The sequence below is a fragment of the Vigna unguiculata genome, chromosome 6 (genome assembly GCF_004118075.2).
Source record: "Vigna unguiculata cultivar IT97K-499-35 chromosome 6, ASM411807v1, whole genome shotgun sequence".
Classification (NCBI taxonomy): domain Eukaryota; kingdom Viridiplantae; phylum Streptophyta; class Magnoliopsida; order Fabales; family Fabaceae; genus Vigna; species Vigna unguiculata.
Window position 1 is genome coordinate 23,387,498 of NC_040284.1, and position 14,919 is coordinate 23,402,416.

Genomic DNA, 14,919 nt, shown 5'->3' on the forward strand with positions numbered 1-14,919 from the left:
TCTAGTCTCCACTTGTATTATCAGTACCTATGCTTTTAATACATTTAATATTTCTTTTTAGTTAAGTAATTCCACTTTTTAAGTTTTTTGAATGTCTTAGGCATTGTTCAACTAAATATATTTAAATAAAAATGTTGACTTAATTTAATTATTAAAAAGTTGTACCTTAATCTATTCTTGTTATAGAGTAGGGCACAATCTTTCCAGTTGCATATAAAAGATAGTATAAACTAATAAAATAGATCCAGTTACTAATCAAACTATCTTGTTAACAATAAAAATTTACAAGTAATAATAGAAGAACTTATCAAAATTCACTCAATTTTATAACTTCATTTCAAAAACTTTTCACCACAAATGGATTATGTCTTTAATACTAATACTACTAACTACTACTAATAATAATAAAAATGAATGAAGTAAAATTAAATAACATTTTACTCAAAACAATATTTTTGTGTCTATTCTGTGTCCAATGAATTGTGAATAAAAAATATTATGTTAAAAAATTTTAAACCAACCTTACATATAAAAATGACTTACATCATACTCAAATCACTCAATTTTAACTGTTAAAAATATGAATTTAGAGAACAAATAAAAAAAAATACTCTGTTTAATCGTATTTTATTTATTTGACAATCCTGTTTAAATACTAGAAAGAAATAAAAAATATCCGATCATTTAGCTAAAACCATGTAAACTGGTCAGTGATTAAAAAAAAGTTAACTTGAAACCAAACTCAACCTTAACAAGCTCTAATGGAACCACGAACTTTTTAATTCCCCTCCAAAGAAAAAGAAAGAGTTTGTTTTTTGCTAATTTATTGAATAACAGAAAAACCATTTTTCTTTTCTGAGGGAAAAATGCTTCCATATATGTAGCTTTTAGTAATGTACAGCATTTTCCTCTCCCTTACAACTGCAATCTACAAGAGATGAAGATAAAAAAAGGATTATGGAAAATTTTAAGACCAAAGAAGTCTAAAAGTTTTTTGAAAAGAAAAAGAGAAAAAGATGGTAAACCTTTTCAAGTTTTAACATAGGTTGGTATAGGTACACCAGCCTCTTCTGTCAAATTTTTATATGCAGCTTGCAATCTTCTGGTGATTGCTCCAACTTCTCCATTGCCAATTACGCGACCATCAACCTTCACCACCTAAACAAAATATCCAATAAATTTTAATCTCATACCATTAAACTTGTCCTTTAAATGTAATGTTAAATATGTTTTTACTTCCTAAATTTAAACTTTGATACATTTTTAAATGGTATTTACATTCTGATATTTAAGTTGTTTACACCATTTGACACGTTTAAGCTCAAATGTCAACCTAAAACACCGTTTAACATGTAAAAGAAAAAATTAATGTCATCAGATTAAAGGGACCATATCTATTCATTTTTAAAATTTGAAAGCCAAAATGTATCAAAGTTTGGAACAGGAACGAAATCTAATTTCATGTTCAAGTTCAGGGACTAAAAACATATTTAACCTTTAAATGTATTGTAAGATTGGATTGAAAAGGTATAATAGGCACTTACCGGGCTTAGTTCTCCCATTGTTCCAGTTGTCCAGACCTGCAAGATAGTCTTCTATTTATAACTCAACTTAAATTGGATGATATATATGTATAATTGTACATTTTTTGCACAAATTATTTTTATGCTAAAAGTAATAGATTAATATAAAATTATCAAATAAGAAAATGATTAGAACAGTAAAAGTTGAGAGTTGAATAGTAATGAACTGAGAGTATATATTATCTAATTGCAATGCACCTTTGACATGAATTTCAAAATAGCTACTGTGAAGTAAATAAACTTACCATGGTAGTTTATGACTAGATGATAGTGTAAAACTATTTACAGTATCAGTGTATGATCTTTTGTTCTCATAAGTTAATCCCTAATATCTTATAGCAATTTTTGTTCAGAAACGTATTTGAAACTGTATATGGGAACCTCATCTGCAGTATGCACTTCTGACAAGCTGATTCTGCGCTCCTCTAAGATTAACTCTTCTTTCACAACAAGATCCATTACCTAAAATTGCAAACCAGAAGAGTCAATCAATGCCAAAGTACACTTCATTGATAAGCATAACTTAGAATGAAATTACAAACCTAAACTTTTCTAGTAATCTACTCCATGTCCTACCAAAAAAAGTGATTATTTGCCAACACAATGGCACTCTAACAAACAAAATCAGATGCTGAATAAAAGCACTTCTTGTAGCTGAAACTTGTATTCAGGTGTCATCTGCTTCTTCATGCCAAACATAAATGCTACAATACATATACAATACATACGGACAATGACGAATCTAAGACCCTGAGTCAGCGCAGTCAGTTAGAAATTATGTGTCTCAATCAAGCAACCTTTAACAATAAAAGTAAAGAATCAAGGGGAGAAGAATTAAGGAGGACAAATATATAAGATTACGGAGGACAAAATAATTTTTTTTGAGATATTTGGTATTAATTTTAACAAAATCAGGAAACTGCTTGTTCACGCTCAACTACATGTAGGTCCGTCACTATATACAGAAATTGGTTTTAAAACAACAGGATTAGTGTACACAACTTACAGTTGCGCGAGTAATGCCAGGAAGACAGTAATCGGCATGAGGTGTCAGAACACGGCCTTTTTTGACAACAAACTGCAGACAGAAGAACATTAAATGAGTTGAAGTGTTCCAAACATTAGACCCTGTAGTGTCTATGTTGCAAATAAACCTTGTTGCAAAGCTTTGACCCCAAGAAACATCTCTGTTGGTTGCTACCTAGTACAATGAAAATAAAGACTTGTTTGACAGTAAGGGTAAATTTGAGGACATACAATGTTAGTTGCATTGGTTTCTGACAAATAACCATCTTGGTCAAGCATGATTGCGTCATCTGCTTTTGCATTATTGCCTTCAATCTGCACTTGGTCAATGATAATATTTAGTAATGTAGTGAATAAACATTATCCATAATGATATTACTATAAGGATTACCCTGTTAAATTAACTTAACAACCATCACTGTTACAACAGAAACCATCTACTACCAACAACAGTAATTAATTAGCACATTTTGGTTGAGAAGAACAGGAAAATACCTTTGCAAGTATGTTGTTGAGAAGGTTATTGTGATGAATCTTCGAATCCAAGTTCTGGTAAAAACAAAATGTATCAAAATGTTCTCCAATGTGTAAGATGAAAGAGAACCATGATAACAAGTATACAAAGCAGAAACTCACATTTGGTGAATTACGGCGAGTTGTAGCAGTTACAAGAACTATACCACGGGTATTATCATACACTGGGGGTTTCCATTCAGCAAGCACTGCATATGTAAAGAAGAAACCAATATAGTATAAAATGATTAACCATTTCCAAAGCAATGATGCAAGTGATGATTCCACACATTTAAATATTATTGAAACTGCATGATTTTGCTTGACTTAGCTAAAAGACTAGTGTGAAGATTTATCAAAGCTTAAAAGAAGAACTATTATAGCTAAAAAATAACTTGAATATAAAGAATTTGATACTAACATCAATGTTACTTAGTTGGCAATGGGATAGGAAGTTACCAATTAATGTACAACCATAAAGATTGAATGCTGGGCTCATCCCAGAAGAAACCTGGATAAACAGAATATTGATTCTACTTTAGTTAAAACAAGAATGGTCCATAGAAAGGGACTTTAATACAATTTATTTCGTCTTTACCATAGTTTCACTGAATAATCAAACAAGCAGAACCCTTTGCTTCATTCTATTATAACTGAGATTTCTGGTTAATATGGACAGGCTTTTTGTTCATATACTCTAATATATTATTAAAATTATGAAGCTGCTCCCATATAACGCTGAGCACTGCCATGTGAGTGATGATGAAACAGAATTTGACGAATTATTAGGCTTAAGAAATAATTTAGCTAGCTGAAATGATAAATGAGAGATAGTAAAACCTTTTTCCCTCGTGTTAGGGAAAGCCGTATGTGTGAATTGTCAAACATGCCATTCCTAATCAAAGTTCTGAAAATTGCTTCCTTTATCTGCAATTTTTTGAACATTCATTATGATGGTAACCTAAACAAGAACTGAATGTTTCAACTGACACATGCTACATAGATGAACTGAATGCATCTAAGACTCACCTCATCCCGATTAGGAACATTTTCAAAAGCTAAAGCTTTTGCTGAATCAAATAACCTATAAGAAACAAGAAATGTAAGAGGACACATCATGAGTTTTTCAATTATTGCATTACTAATTCAATTATGTAATCAACTGATCAGACAGAATATTATTGGAATAATGTGATAGCATTACATATAAAAAACTATTCAATTTCTTAGTTTTGTGACATCACCTGTCTAGATGCTCCTCAAGCTTAAATATCTTTCCACTATACACCCGAAGTCCCTCCCAAACCGAGTCACCTCCTTGGACAACTGAATCAAACACAGAAACCTGATAGATCACAGGGTAATATTTTCAAAACATGAGAATCTGTACATCAACCACATAAGTCTGAAGCTTTATCATATGAAAAACATACAGCAGATACCCTTTAATTGTCATGCAACTAATTACCTTAGCACTATCACGAGGCACAATCTCATCACCAACCCAAGCAAGCAATTTCTCATTTGCAGGAACAGGAAGATTGGGAGTAGGTAAAGGAGGGATCAGAAGAGATGATTTTTTCTTCACATGACGCCGAAGCATGTTATACAGTGGTAGACTTTGCTCCAACAAATCGTAGAGAGAAAAAGGAAATGGCTGAAAAGAAGACAAGTTTAAACTTTACAGCTTAACTATAGTCATGTTTTTGGTCAAATCAAATTTTGTATCATCCAATTTTTTTATGGGAAAAGTAAGAACAAACATGGGTTCATAATGAGCATCCAATTTCAAATCTAATTTCTGTTGTTAGAAAAAATATAATGGCAATAGGTAATGGAGCAAACAACTTCAAAATACTAATAATAGCTCAAACAAAATAACAGCATGGATTCTCTATAAAAGACTAATAGAACATGATGAAACAACAAAATACCTGGGGATACTTTCTAGGTTTCTCAAAACCAGTAGTTTTGTGCACAGTCTTGTACCACCAAGGAGCCCACAAGCCATCTATTTCCTTTGGACCTGCTTCCCACCTGGAATGTATTGTTGCAGAATAAGAATATCAGGAACATTGTTTTGTTTGAACGCTAAAAATAGTAACTTGATCAATGTCTTAACCAAAGTTTCCAGTGATAAACTCATCCCCATTGAGTTCCTCGCTGTGATTTTAACTTTGTTGGGAGAATTTATGTAAAGGGTAACAAAAAGCTACATACTTGAGCATAGCAGGTTGAAAAGGAATCTGCAGATCATCACAGAGACCGCGTAGGGTAGCCTGAAAATCAACAAGATCACAAGACTAATGCAAGATAATCAAAAAGTAATGTTTAAAAACATATTTTAAGTTAGTTTGTAAATATTATTATCTATCTAGTGCTCAAATAAACAAAAACCAATCAAGCATGTTCACAAAGCTCAGATAATACCTCAGGATCTTGTTGAAGTTCTGCAGCATCAATAACAGGTGGTGCCTTTCCAATCTCACGAAGTTCATTGTATATACAAACTAGTTCTGCCAAACCCAACTCATAGAAAGATGGAGGGACAACCTTATCAAAGGATGGCTGAACATACACAATTGAGTGAATCACACAAGAACTATCACGCAGTAGTAATAGACATAAAAAACCAAGAAATGTCATAAAAATTGATAAAATATTTGTAACACCCTTTAGGCATTATTAATGAAACACAAAGCTCATAGGGTTTTTCACAAGCCAAACCTTATGCATATGACAAAAATATGCAGAACTGGCAAGTTATTTTAGTGACAAATAAGTAATAAATGAAAGACATTTTACCAATATATCAAGAGGATTTCTTATCAGAATGAAGTGTTTTCCTTTCTTCATTAGATCACCAGTCAAACCTTGTAACCGTTGCTTTGATATATGCTGAAAACAGCAAAAGATAAATAATGAAGGAGAAGAAAACAAACTTGGTTTTGGTAACACATAGCTAAGGCTCAAGATAAACTATTTAGTATGGGGTTTTTTGGATCAATGAATGCATATATCAAAAGATACGTTCTTTACCTTGCAGAATCTATATTTCTTCCTTCCTGGACCAAAAATTATGTCACTAGTGACCTTATTTCCATCAGATTCCTGTTACATTTGAAACACCAACATTTTTCAAAATGAAGCATGGAAAGAGGATACTACAAGAGACAAATACACAGGAACCATTAGAGGAAAGGTAATGAAGGAAGGCATTTTGTGAGAGATTTACCATTTTTGAGAGTAGCTCCTCCCTGTACGGTCTATCAAGACCTGTTACTCTGAGGAAATTTGCATAAAGAGGCTCATCAAGCACTTCTATGTCATCCCTCTGGGTAGCACAAATGAACACGCCTTCATCAGAAACAGGATTCTCGAGTAATCATCAATAGCAGACCAAGGTTTCAATCAATTAATGGAATGATTAACCTATCAGCAGAATACTAGGTACACATTTGTTGAAACTGACCAAATCAAAAGAATGATAACAACAACAACATCATCATCATCATCAAACAAAAACATCATCAAACAACAATATCGTTTTCTTATCATACAAAGTCTGCTAAAATCACTCATGATGAGAAATTTCAAAATAGAAAGGTCAAATTATGCAATATTTTAACTCCTTGTTTGCACCCAACAAAATACATTGGCAAGAAAAAAGGTGAGTGCGAGAGAGAGAGAGACCTGAGCAAAAGAATACATGAGACTGGTACTGAGGGATCTTGGAGCAGACCATGAGTGAATCACCTCCACTTCACTCTCCGCCATCTCTGATTTCACCATGCAAAGCTAAGCCTTTCTTTCTGATTCAACTTGATTAGAATATTATCAGTAACAGTGGTGATGGAATCGAGTGGATTGCCACTTTTCTTTATGAGAATCACAATACAACAGAATATAAAAAGATGGGTCCAAATCTCGGAACAGTAACCAACAAATTCCGTGGAATCTCAAAGAGTTACGTTAAATTTTAAGGCGACTTTAGAGGCCAAAGAAACATGGTAATTAGAAAAGTACTATGGTCTGGTAATTAATATTTTACAACTTAGCTGCATGAGGTTGACACATGAGAGATGCATTTTGTTTGGCTTTTTGTCTTTTACTGTCATAGTTGCTAAAACTTGCAATTGCATAGAGAAGACGAAAAGTGTTTAGATTTTGATCACAATGCCATATAAAGTAACGCCTAGATTTTGAACAAGAGAGGCTAAAAAGAGTTTATTACTAATTATTATTTTACTACCCTTTTTTAGTATACAACAATTATAATCCACCCATAAAATAAAATAATTAGAAAATTATTTAACATTCATTCATATGAAAAACAAAGATTAAAGTTGACACCTTTTAACCAAAAGAAAAAAGCTTTTGGTCTGATTAGAGGTTTTCTGAAATTTGAAGTAATCAAATATCAGAGCTTGCGATTACTTTTTGCTACCAAACAATAAAATTAGGTTGTCACAACTTTTGGACAAGCAATGAGAATTCCTTTTCACAAAATCATTGCTTGTCACTTAATTCGTTGCGCAGACGTGTTATCCACTATATTGTCCGATTCCCATCCCCCAAACATGTCCTTACCTACTTTCTTTTATTTATTATTATTTTTATGATCAATTATTATGTTCAAATAGCTTTTATGTTCTCAATCCACGGGAAAAGAGCATGAAAAAATATTTAAAAAAGTAAGACACGAAATAAATATGCATGATTCAATTTCTTTTATTTTCTTCCCATCCTCTTAGCAGTTTACTACTATATTTATTTTATAATCATAAAAAAAAAATAATCTATAAATTAATAACAAAATTATTTTTTTGAATAATTATTTATTTCAATAGTTATTATAATAATATTTTTTTTATTTTTTGTTATCATAATAATAATAATAATAATAATAATAAATGACACTGAAAATAATATTAAATGTAAAATTATTTATTTCTTCCTTTTTTTGAACCAAACAAATGTAAAAGTATTTTTTTTTATTTTTTTAACGTATAAATATAATTAGGAAGATCAAAATAATCCGTACTCACGTATAAAATCGATAATGGATAGGAAATAGATATTGTAAATGGATACCACAGTATAAGTAACGGATATAGGTATTTTTCATACCCGCATATAAATAGAACAAGTACGAGTGTCATAGTATCCCTAATTGTAGATACATGTACCCGCTATACTGTACTTTACATATAAAAAAATTAAAGAACAGAATTAAAATATTAACACATCAATTTTGAATAGGTTATTTTTTATCAACTAATTTTAAAAAATCTTCATTTCTTTATAAATTATCATTCAATACTATTTAAATAAATTATTTAAACTTTTTTTAAAATTTATGAATGTTATATATTATATTTTATTTGAATTTAGAATTAACATATATTATTAAATATTTTAGTATTTTTTTTGTAAATACTTTTGAGTACCGTGAATATCTATAGATATTAAAAGAATATATTAGTACTCGCATGTATTAAACCAAAAATAATACACTTTACCAATTCAAAGAATATATCTATAGATCTTTACTAATACACTTCAAGCATGGACTAAATATATGTAGATGGTTGGATAGTTTGATGATATAGTAGGTTATCTCGTTAGGATAAATTTTAATACTATTTTACAAACTAAACATTGATTCTAATTTAATCTTACAAAACCACCGACTTATAAGGATAAAATTTGTACTCATTGTATATCTATTAAAATGAATTATCATCATTACCATCTAAAATTATATTCATATCGAAATCCACTACAAAGTATAATTTGATCAGTTATCTATCTTCACCAAGTCTCTCACAAACTACTTATGCCTAGGCATAATATATTTCTGTCACTTCACCATATCTTATGACCTTACAAGTTAAAAAAAAAAGAAAACATAACATGTGAAAGTCAAATAATGGTTACTGTATATTACTGGAAGTGATACGCAATAGTCTTACACTGGTTTGATTGTATGATTGCATGTAGCAGAGGAGATTCAATGGCTTCAATGAATCAGTAAGATCCTCAATATGAAGATTAGCCTGTGTCCCTAAGCTCAGAAAATAGTTGAAAGTTTCAATGTTCCTGATAACATATGCAATATAAGCCACTGGTGCTTCCTTTGACATGCTACTGTTACTACCACCATTATATATTTCAATATCATTTTCGTGATTTTGTTCACCATTTCCAAGTTTAGTGTTTGGAGAGAGGCTCTTGCAACTTGAATGCTGTGTGCAGAAACTCGAATTCATCTGATTCAAAAGAATGGCAAGTAATCGAACAAGATGAGGTAAACAAGCTGGATCATATATCACATCTGCACCCAAACTGAAATAGTAATATATTATGGAATGGCATTTGAATTCTGAACAAATTTAAAGAAACAGGATGAGAAATTAAGTTCAGTGATTGAGTAGAAACTTGAGTTGAACTCTCACACAACATCTGGTATGGTATCTTGAAGTTCACTTTCTGATGCAGATTCCCACGGCAGATACAAGCATTTTACCTGAGTGAGGTGCATGGATCAGTTCATAATACAGAAACTTGGCAACGTATAATACAGTTTATATTCTCTTCTATCTTACACTTGCAAAAATCCAGTACTTGAGAAAAAGGTTTTCAAAAGAATGCAGATCCAGACAATTTTGGTTTCAGCTTTTATTACCATTTATCAACACAAAAATAGACTGCAACAGAAAGGACAAAATAAAACTTAAAAAAGAAATTTTATAGACTAATCTTCTATGGACAAACATGTATGAAACTCAAGATAAGCACATCAACACTCTGCAAGAAGATAAGTAGAAAATCAATATATACAAATACTGAAAATTGGTATTTATATATCAGTTTAGCAAATAGCTCAGTATCATATGCAAAAACCTGAGAGAAGATGCTGTGAGGATTAAATTTTCAATACATGAAAGAAAAGTACAAGGCACAGCATATGCAAATTCAGACTCACCATGTTTGAATCTTTGTTTCTTTCTGTCATATTAGCCTCAGCATTCAGGTGGTTCAACTCCAAATTAAACTTCATGTTAGCTAAAGTTGATAGGTCACCATCACTTAACATCACCTGTTGAGAGACAATAACAAGCTTCCAGTTGACTAAATTCAACTACAAATACCACCTAATATTATATTATCCATATAATAACTAAACAAACCAGCACCATTTTGTGGTTTAAATTTCAGTGTTCTAGCTAAAACACCATACTTTAATAACAAAAATGTCATCATTGAAAATGTTCATGCATGAATCACCAAGTATAATTGGCCATACCTGGGAGGCTTTCACATGGGCCAGACATAATCCAACTAGGCCAACTCCTGAACCAATCTATTTCAAATTTATAAAAAATGCACCAAGGTAAGAACAGATGAGAGCTAATCTTAATGTAACAAATGAAATGACAAAAAGTTAGAAACTACATAGTTAGAGCAGAATTACATCTTAGAGCCTCTCTGATAAGTGAAGATAATCACATAATTATCTCATCATCACATGCAAGATATCTCATGACTAGAAAAACATTATTGTTGCTACTGGATTTAACAAACTCAAACATAGAACTGACCTCAAAGCATGATTTCTTAGAAAATAATTCTGGATGAGAAAGTATTAACTCGGACAAAAACAGACTTGATGGCCATATTGAGCATCTGCATAACCGAACCAAAATCAACTTGTAAGAATTAATGCGGATTCCACAAACATACACGTGGCATATGAATATTGATAGAAGAATTATGATATAAGAATATGTAGATAGATACAACAAATGCCCAAATGAATGGTATTGCTGAACTCAACACAAGTTGAATTCTCAAGGAGCAAGAACACTGGTTTATCATTTAGAAGAACTTCTGCATTGACAAAAAACATCACATAACAGCGTTTAAATGTTGCACTCTATATGCATAGTCTTTTATGACATGAAATATAAGCATACCCAGTATCACCTTCAAGCATGTTTAGAGAACACTGCAACGAAAAAACCACTGCCCTCGAGCGTGGACAACTTTGTAGTTCAGAACAACCTAGCCATTCCAATTCACCAGACAAAGGAAATCTGAATGAAACAAAATCATAAGAATAAATGAAGAAACATAACCACAATCAAGATTTACCCTCAGGAAAAAGAAATGAAATTCTTTTGCAGATTCTTGCATCTCTCTTCCCCAAACTATCATCCTAGCAAAAAGGAAAGAAAATCAAGAAGAAAAAAAACATAGCTTTCCAACCAGAAGAAAAAAAAAGGAAACTTGGAGAAAGTAATGGATGTAACAAAACCTTAAACGATGCCATGTAGTGAGCATAGAGTTCGTATAAATTATCCAACACAAAGCCATGGTCTGACTCAACTTGATTAATAAGTTTCTTGAGAAAATTCTTCAGGTAAGGAGCATGTAAATCACCCTGCATTTATCATTCTATCAGATCAATCAAGCTCAGAGACGAAAATTAGTTTGGTTTAGTTAAATTCTTTTTCACTTCTTGTTTTTCTTTTTCTTTTACAAGTATTTAAACAAAAGTTCATCAGCCCAAGAAACAGAGTACAGAATTAAAGATTACAGGAGTGGAAAGGCAATGGTCCCAAATGAATTGCTGAACTTGTTCGGTGATTGAGCCTCCACCACACGCCCTGCAAATCTAGCTCTGTCACTCTTTTTTGAAGTGTTGCCGAAATACAAAGGAGAAGGAGTGAGGGAAAGAGAAACCTGGCATGGGAGATGACACAGTGAGAAGGTTCCATAGCTATGATTGAAGAAAGTAAATGGCGGGAAGAAGGCATGGAAGGATCTAAGTGGTGCTCCATCGCCACTTCCACTGTTCTGCTCTGCCTCCGACAACCTCCTATTCTATTCAAAACATGTGCTTTTATAGTGTCCAAAACAAGCTCCTAAATATTTACTTTATTGTTTTTTTTTTATGGTGTGCATCTTCAATTTTAAAAAACTAAAAGCTTATTCCTTCAAAATACTCACTTCCTTGTAAAAACAATTTCTTATATCTTTAATAAAATATGTCCGTTTTCTTTCTTTCATTTAAAAATAAGACACTAATAACAATTTAGTTAAAAATCCTTTTGCTGGACTTGACAAAATATTTATCTGTAATTTAATTTAAATAATACATATATAAATTTAGTTTCCCAAAAATACCATTTTTTTCTTCTTCAGAAAAATCATGCACCTTTCAATGAAAACACATTCTAAAAGAAAACAAATTGTAAGATGTAGGAACAAAAAGCCTCTATTGAATTCACTAATCTTGCTATCTTGAGTGGAACACTTACCATTTAAATTTTACTATAATATATATATATATATATATATATATATATATATATATATATGATTTATTATCTTTGTAGAGCTCTTTTGTTATCACATTTTTATTTTTGTTTTAATCTCCAAAAATATTATTATTTTAGTCTTTGGAATAGTTTGTTTATTTTGTGTTAAAAGATATTGGAAGAGGATGATATATTTAAATTGTTCTTGATTTTGACTTCTAAGTTATATGAAACTATTGACCTAAAAAACCAAATCTTCAATAGAAGGTTAAGAGAGTTTTTGTTCCACAAATAAAGTCAATGTTTCAACTTCAAGTTTCTTAAGATAACATCACTAAGGTCAATTATGGCATCCACCGGAACTCTTGTCACGAGTCTAGGACTAGGAGAGTTTTCATTCTCACATATGGTGTCAATGTTCTGTCCTTAAGTCTGTTGAGATAATACCGTTAGGATTAATCTCCACATCCAAGTCTCCACATACGACGTCAATATCCCAATATTAGACATGTCAAAGTTAGCCAACTCAGCTCACATGGATTGGCTCACCACGAGCCGGGTTAAGAATGAGTGAGCTCAACTTGGCTCACTTTATAGTGAACCAAAAATTTTGTAACCCGGATCAACCTACAACGGGTTAGTGGGTTAAGTGGGTTGGTTCACCAACCCACATAAAAAGAAAAATAATTATTTATTTATTTACATTTAGGTATTAAAATATTTAAATAATTTTTAAAGCAACCTATGAGATGAAAATCATAGTAAAATCAAGAACTAATGTCTTCATCATGCTCACCACCAATATATGATGAATTATTTTCAAAAATGTGTCCATATAGTCAAAGAAAACATGGCTAATATTACACAGTTTCTATCAACGGCGAACCTTCCTTATGACCAAGGGGAGCCATGGCTCCCCATGATTCTTAATTTTAATTTTTATATATATATTTATATGTATTTTTTAAATTTATATTTATATATTTATATATTATTTTTATTAAGTTATATATATATATATATACATTATTTATATATTTAAAAAGAAAATGAAAATTAATTTGATGGACTTTGTATATGGTCATAAAGTTTTTTCACAGTAAACCATTAATAAAGTGTAAAAGTAAAAAGAAAGACAAATTGATAAATGAATATTGGAGAATAGAGAGATTGAATAACGCATACTCGCAAGATCTCGTGAATCAGTATCCAATTTATGTAAGTTAGATTTATGGTTCTCTCATTATGATACTTCTCTTAAATTAAGTTTTTTCTAAACTAGTATGAAAACTAATTTGATTTTAGGGGTTTTTTTATGAGATTGACATGAATCCTAATTATATTTTTCTCAAATTAGTATAACCTTATATTATAAAATGTTGAGGTTTTATGTTTTTCACCGCATATAATAAATTAGTTGAATAATCTTGAATTGAAATAGAAATTAGAATATCCATTTTTACGTGAATTCAATCAATTAGAAAGATTAAAAATTGAAAAGTGTGAACCGAGGTATAAAAATGATTTAAATAGAAAAGTAAAATGTTTTTTTTAATTAATAAATTATATATAAAAATTTTAAATAGGCACCTTAGATTTTTTGTCCAAGTTTCGCCATTGGTTTCTATTATGCTATTCAACAAGATATAAATGAAAAAATTACATATTTTTATCATGCTAATTTAGAAAAATTTGTTCATAAGATGGTTGTTTGAGTGATTTAGTATAAAGATAACAGTTAAATATTAAAGTATCAATGCATATAACTTGACAATTAAATTAATTAAACATTCAATCTATTCAAATATTATTGAACAGCATTCTAGCTTTAAAAAATATGAAATTGTGAACCTATATAATTAGGAGTAGTAAATAATTATAATAAAATTTATTTTAAAAAAAATTGTAAAAAAATGTTGGTAAGTTAAGTGGGTCAATCCACCTTCAACCCGGTTTGAACTGTTTAACTCGTGAGTTAAGTAAGCCGGGTTCAATTCAACCCACTTTTAAAAAAATTAAATTTTTCTCAATCTAATCCGGCTTGAACCCGTGGGTTGAAACTCATTTTAACATCTCTACCCGATCTTAAGTTCATTAAGATAACATAACTAAAGTCAATCACCATATCTACTGAAACTCGTGTCAGGAGTCGAGGACTATGAAAGTTTTCATTCTCATATATGACATCAATGTTTAATCTCAAGTCTTTGAAATAATATTACTGAGGTTAATCATCTAAGTTGCTTTGAGCTTATAATTTGTTACAATTTTCTTTTTAAAAAATTTATCGGTTTAAAAGATTTATCGGTTGAAAAAGTATTTAAACTTAAAGTGAGCAATATGAAAGTATTGGTTGTGGTGAAACTTTTTGAATTATTAAACAACATCAGTATATTTTTTAGGAATTAAAAATATTTTTAAGCATAAAGTTGTTAACATTTTTAAATTATAACTCAATAGTTGCTTCGGAT

The 14,919-nt window shown here is 30.7% G+C and overlaps 1 protein-coding gene across 1 annotated transcript; it reads right to left on the minus strand.

The window, feature by feature from the left end:
* Positions 1 to 664: 664 nt before the first annotated feature.
* Positions 665 to 12,002, minus strand: LOC114187408 (branched-chain-amino-acid aminotransferase-like protein 1). The gene is given in 30 exon segments (XM_028075661.1): positions 665 to 928; positions 1,026 to 1,158; positions 1,545 to 1,580; positions 1,965 to 2,045; positions 2,590 to 2,661; positions 2,841 to 2,924; positions 3,105 to 3,158; positions 3,246 to 3,331; positions 3,582 to 3,633; positions 3,963 to 4,049; positions 4,152 to 4,206; positions 4,367 to 4,467; positions 4,591 to 4,779; positions 5,057 to 5,159; positions 5,343 to 5,401; positions 5,553 to 5,690; positions 5,928 to 6,020; positions 6,162 to 6,233; positions 6,358 to 6,456; positions 6,816 to 6,926; positions 9,098 to 9,470; positions 9,581 to 9,651; positions 10,111 to 10,224; positions 10,432 to 10,488; positions 10,727 to 10,811; positions 11,102 to 11,189; positions 11,280 to 11,343; positions 11,443 to 11,568; positions 11,725 to 11,794; positions 11,871 to 12,002. Coding segments are annotated over 29 exon segments (2,847 nt in total). The 5' UTR covers positions 11,969 to 12,002; the 3' UTR covers positions 665 to 928; positions 1,026 to 1,029.
* Between the last annotated feature and the right edge of the window lie 2,917 nt (positions 12,003 to 14,919).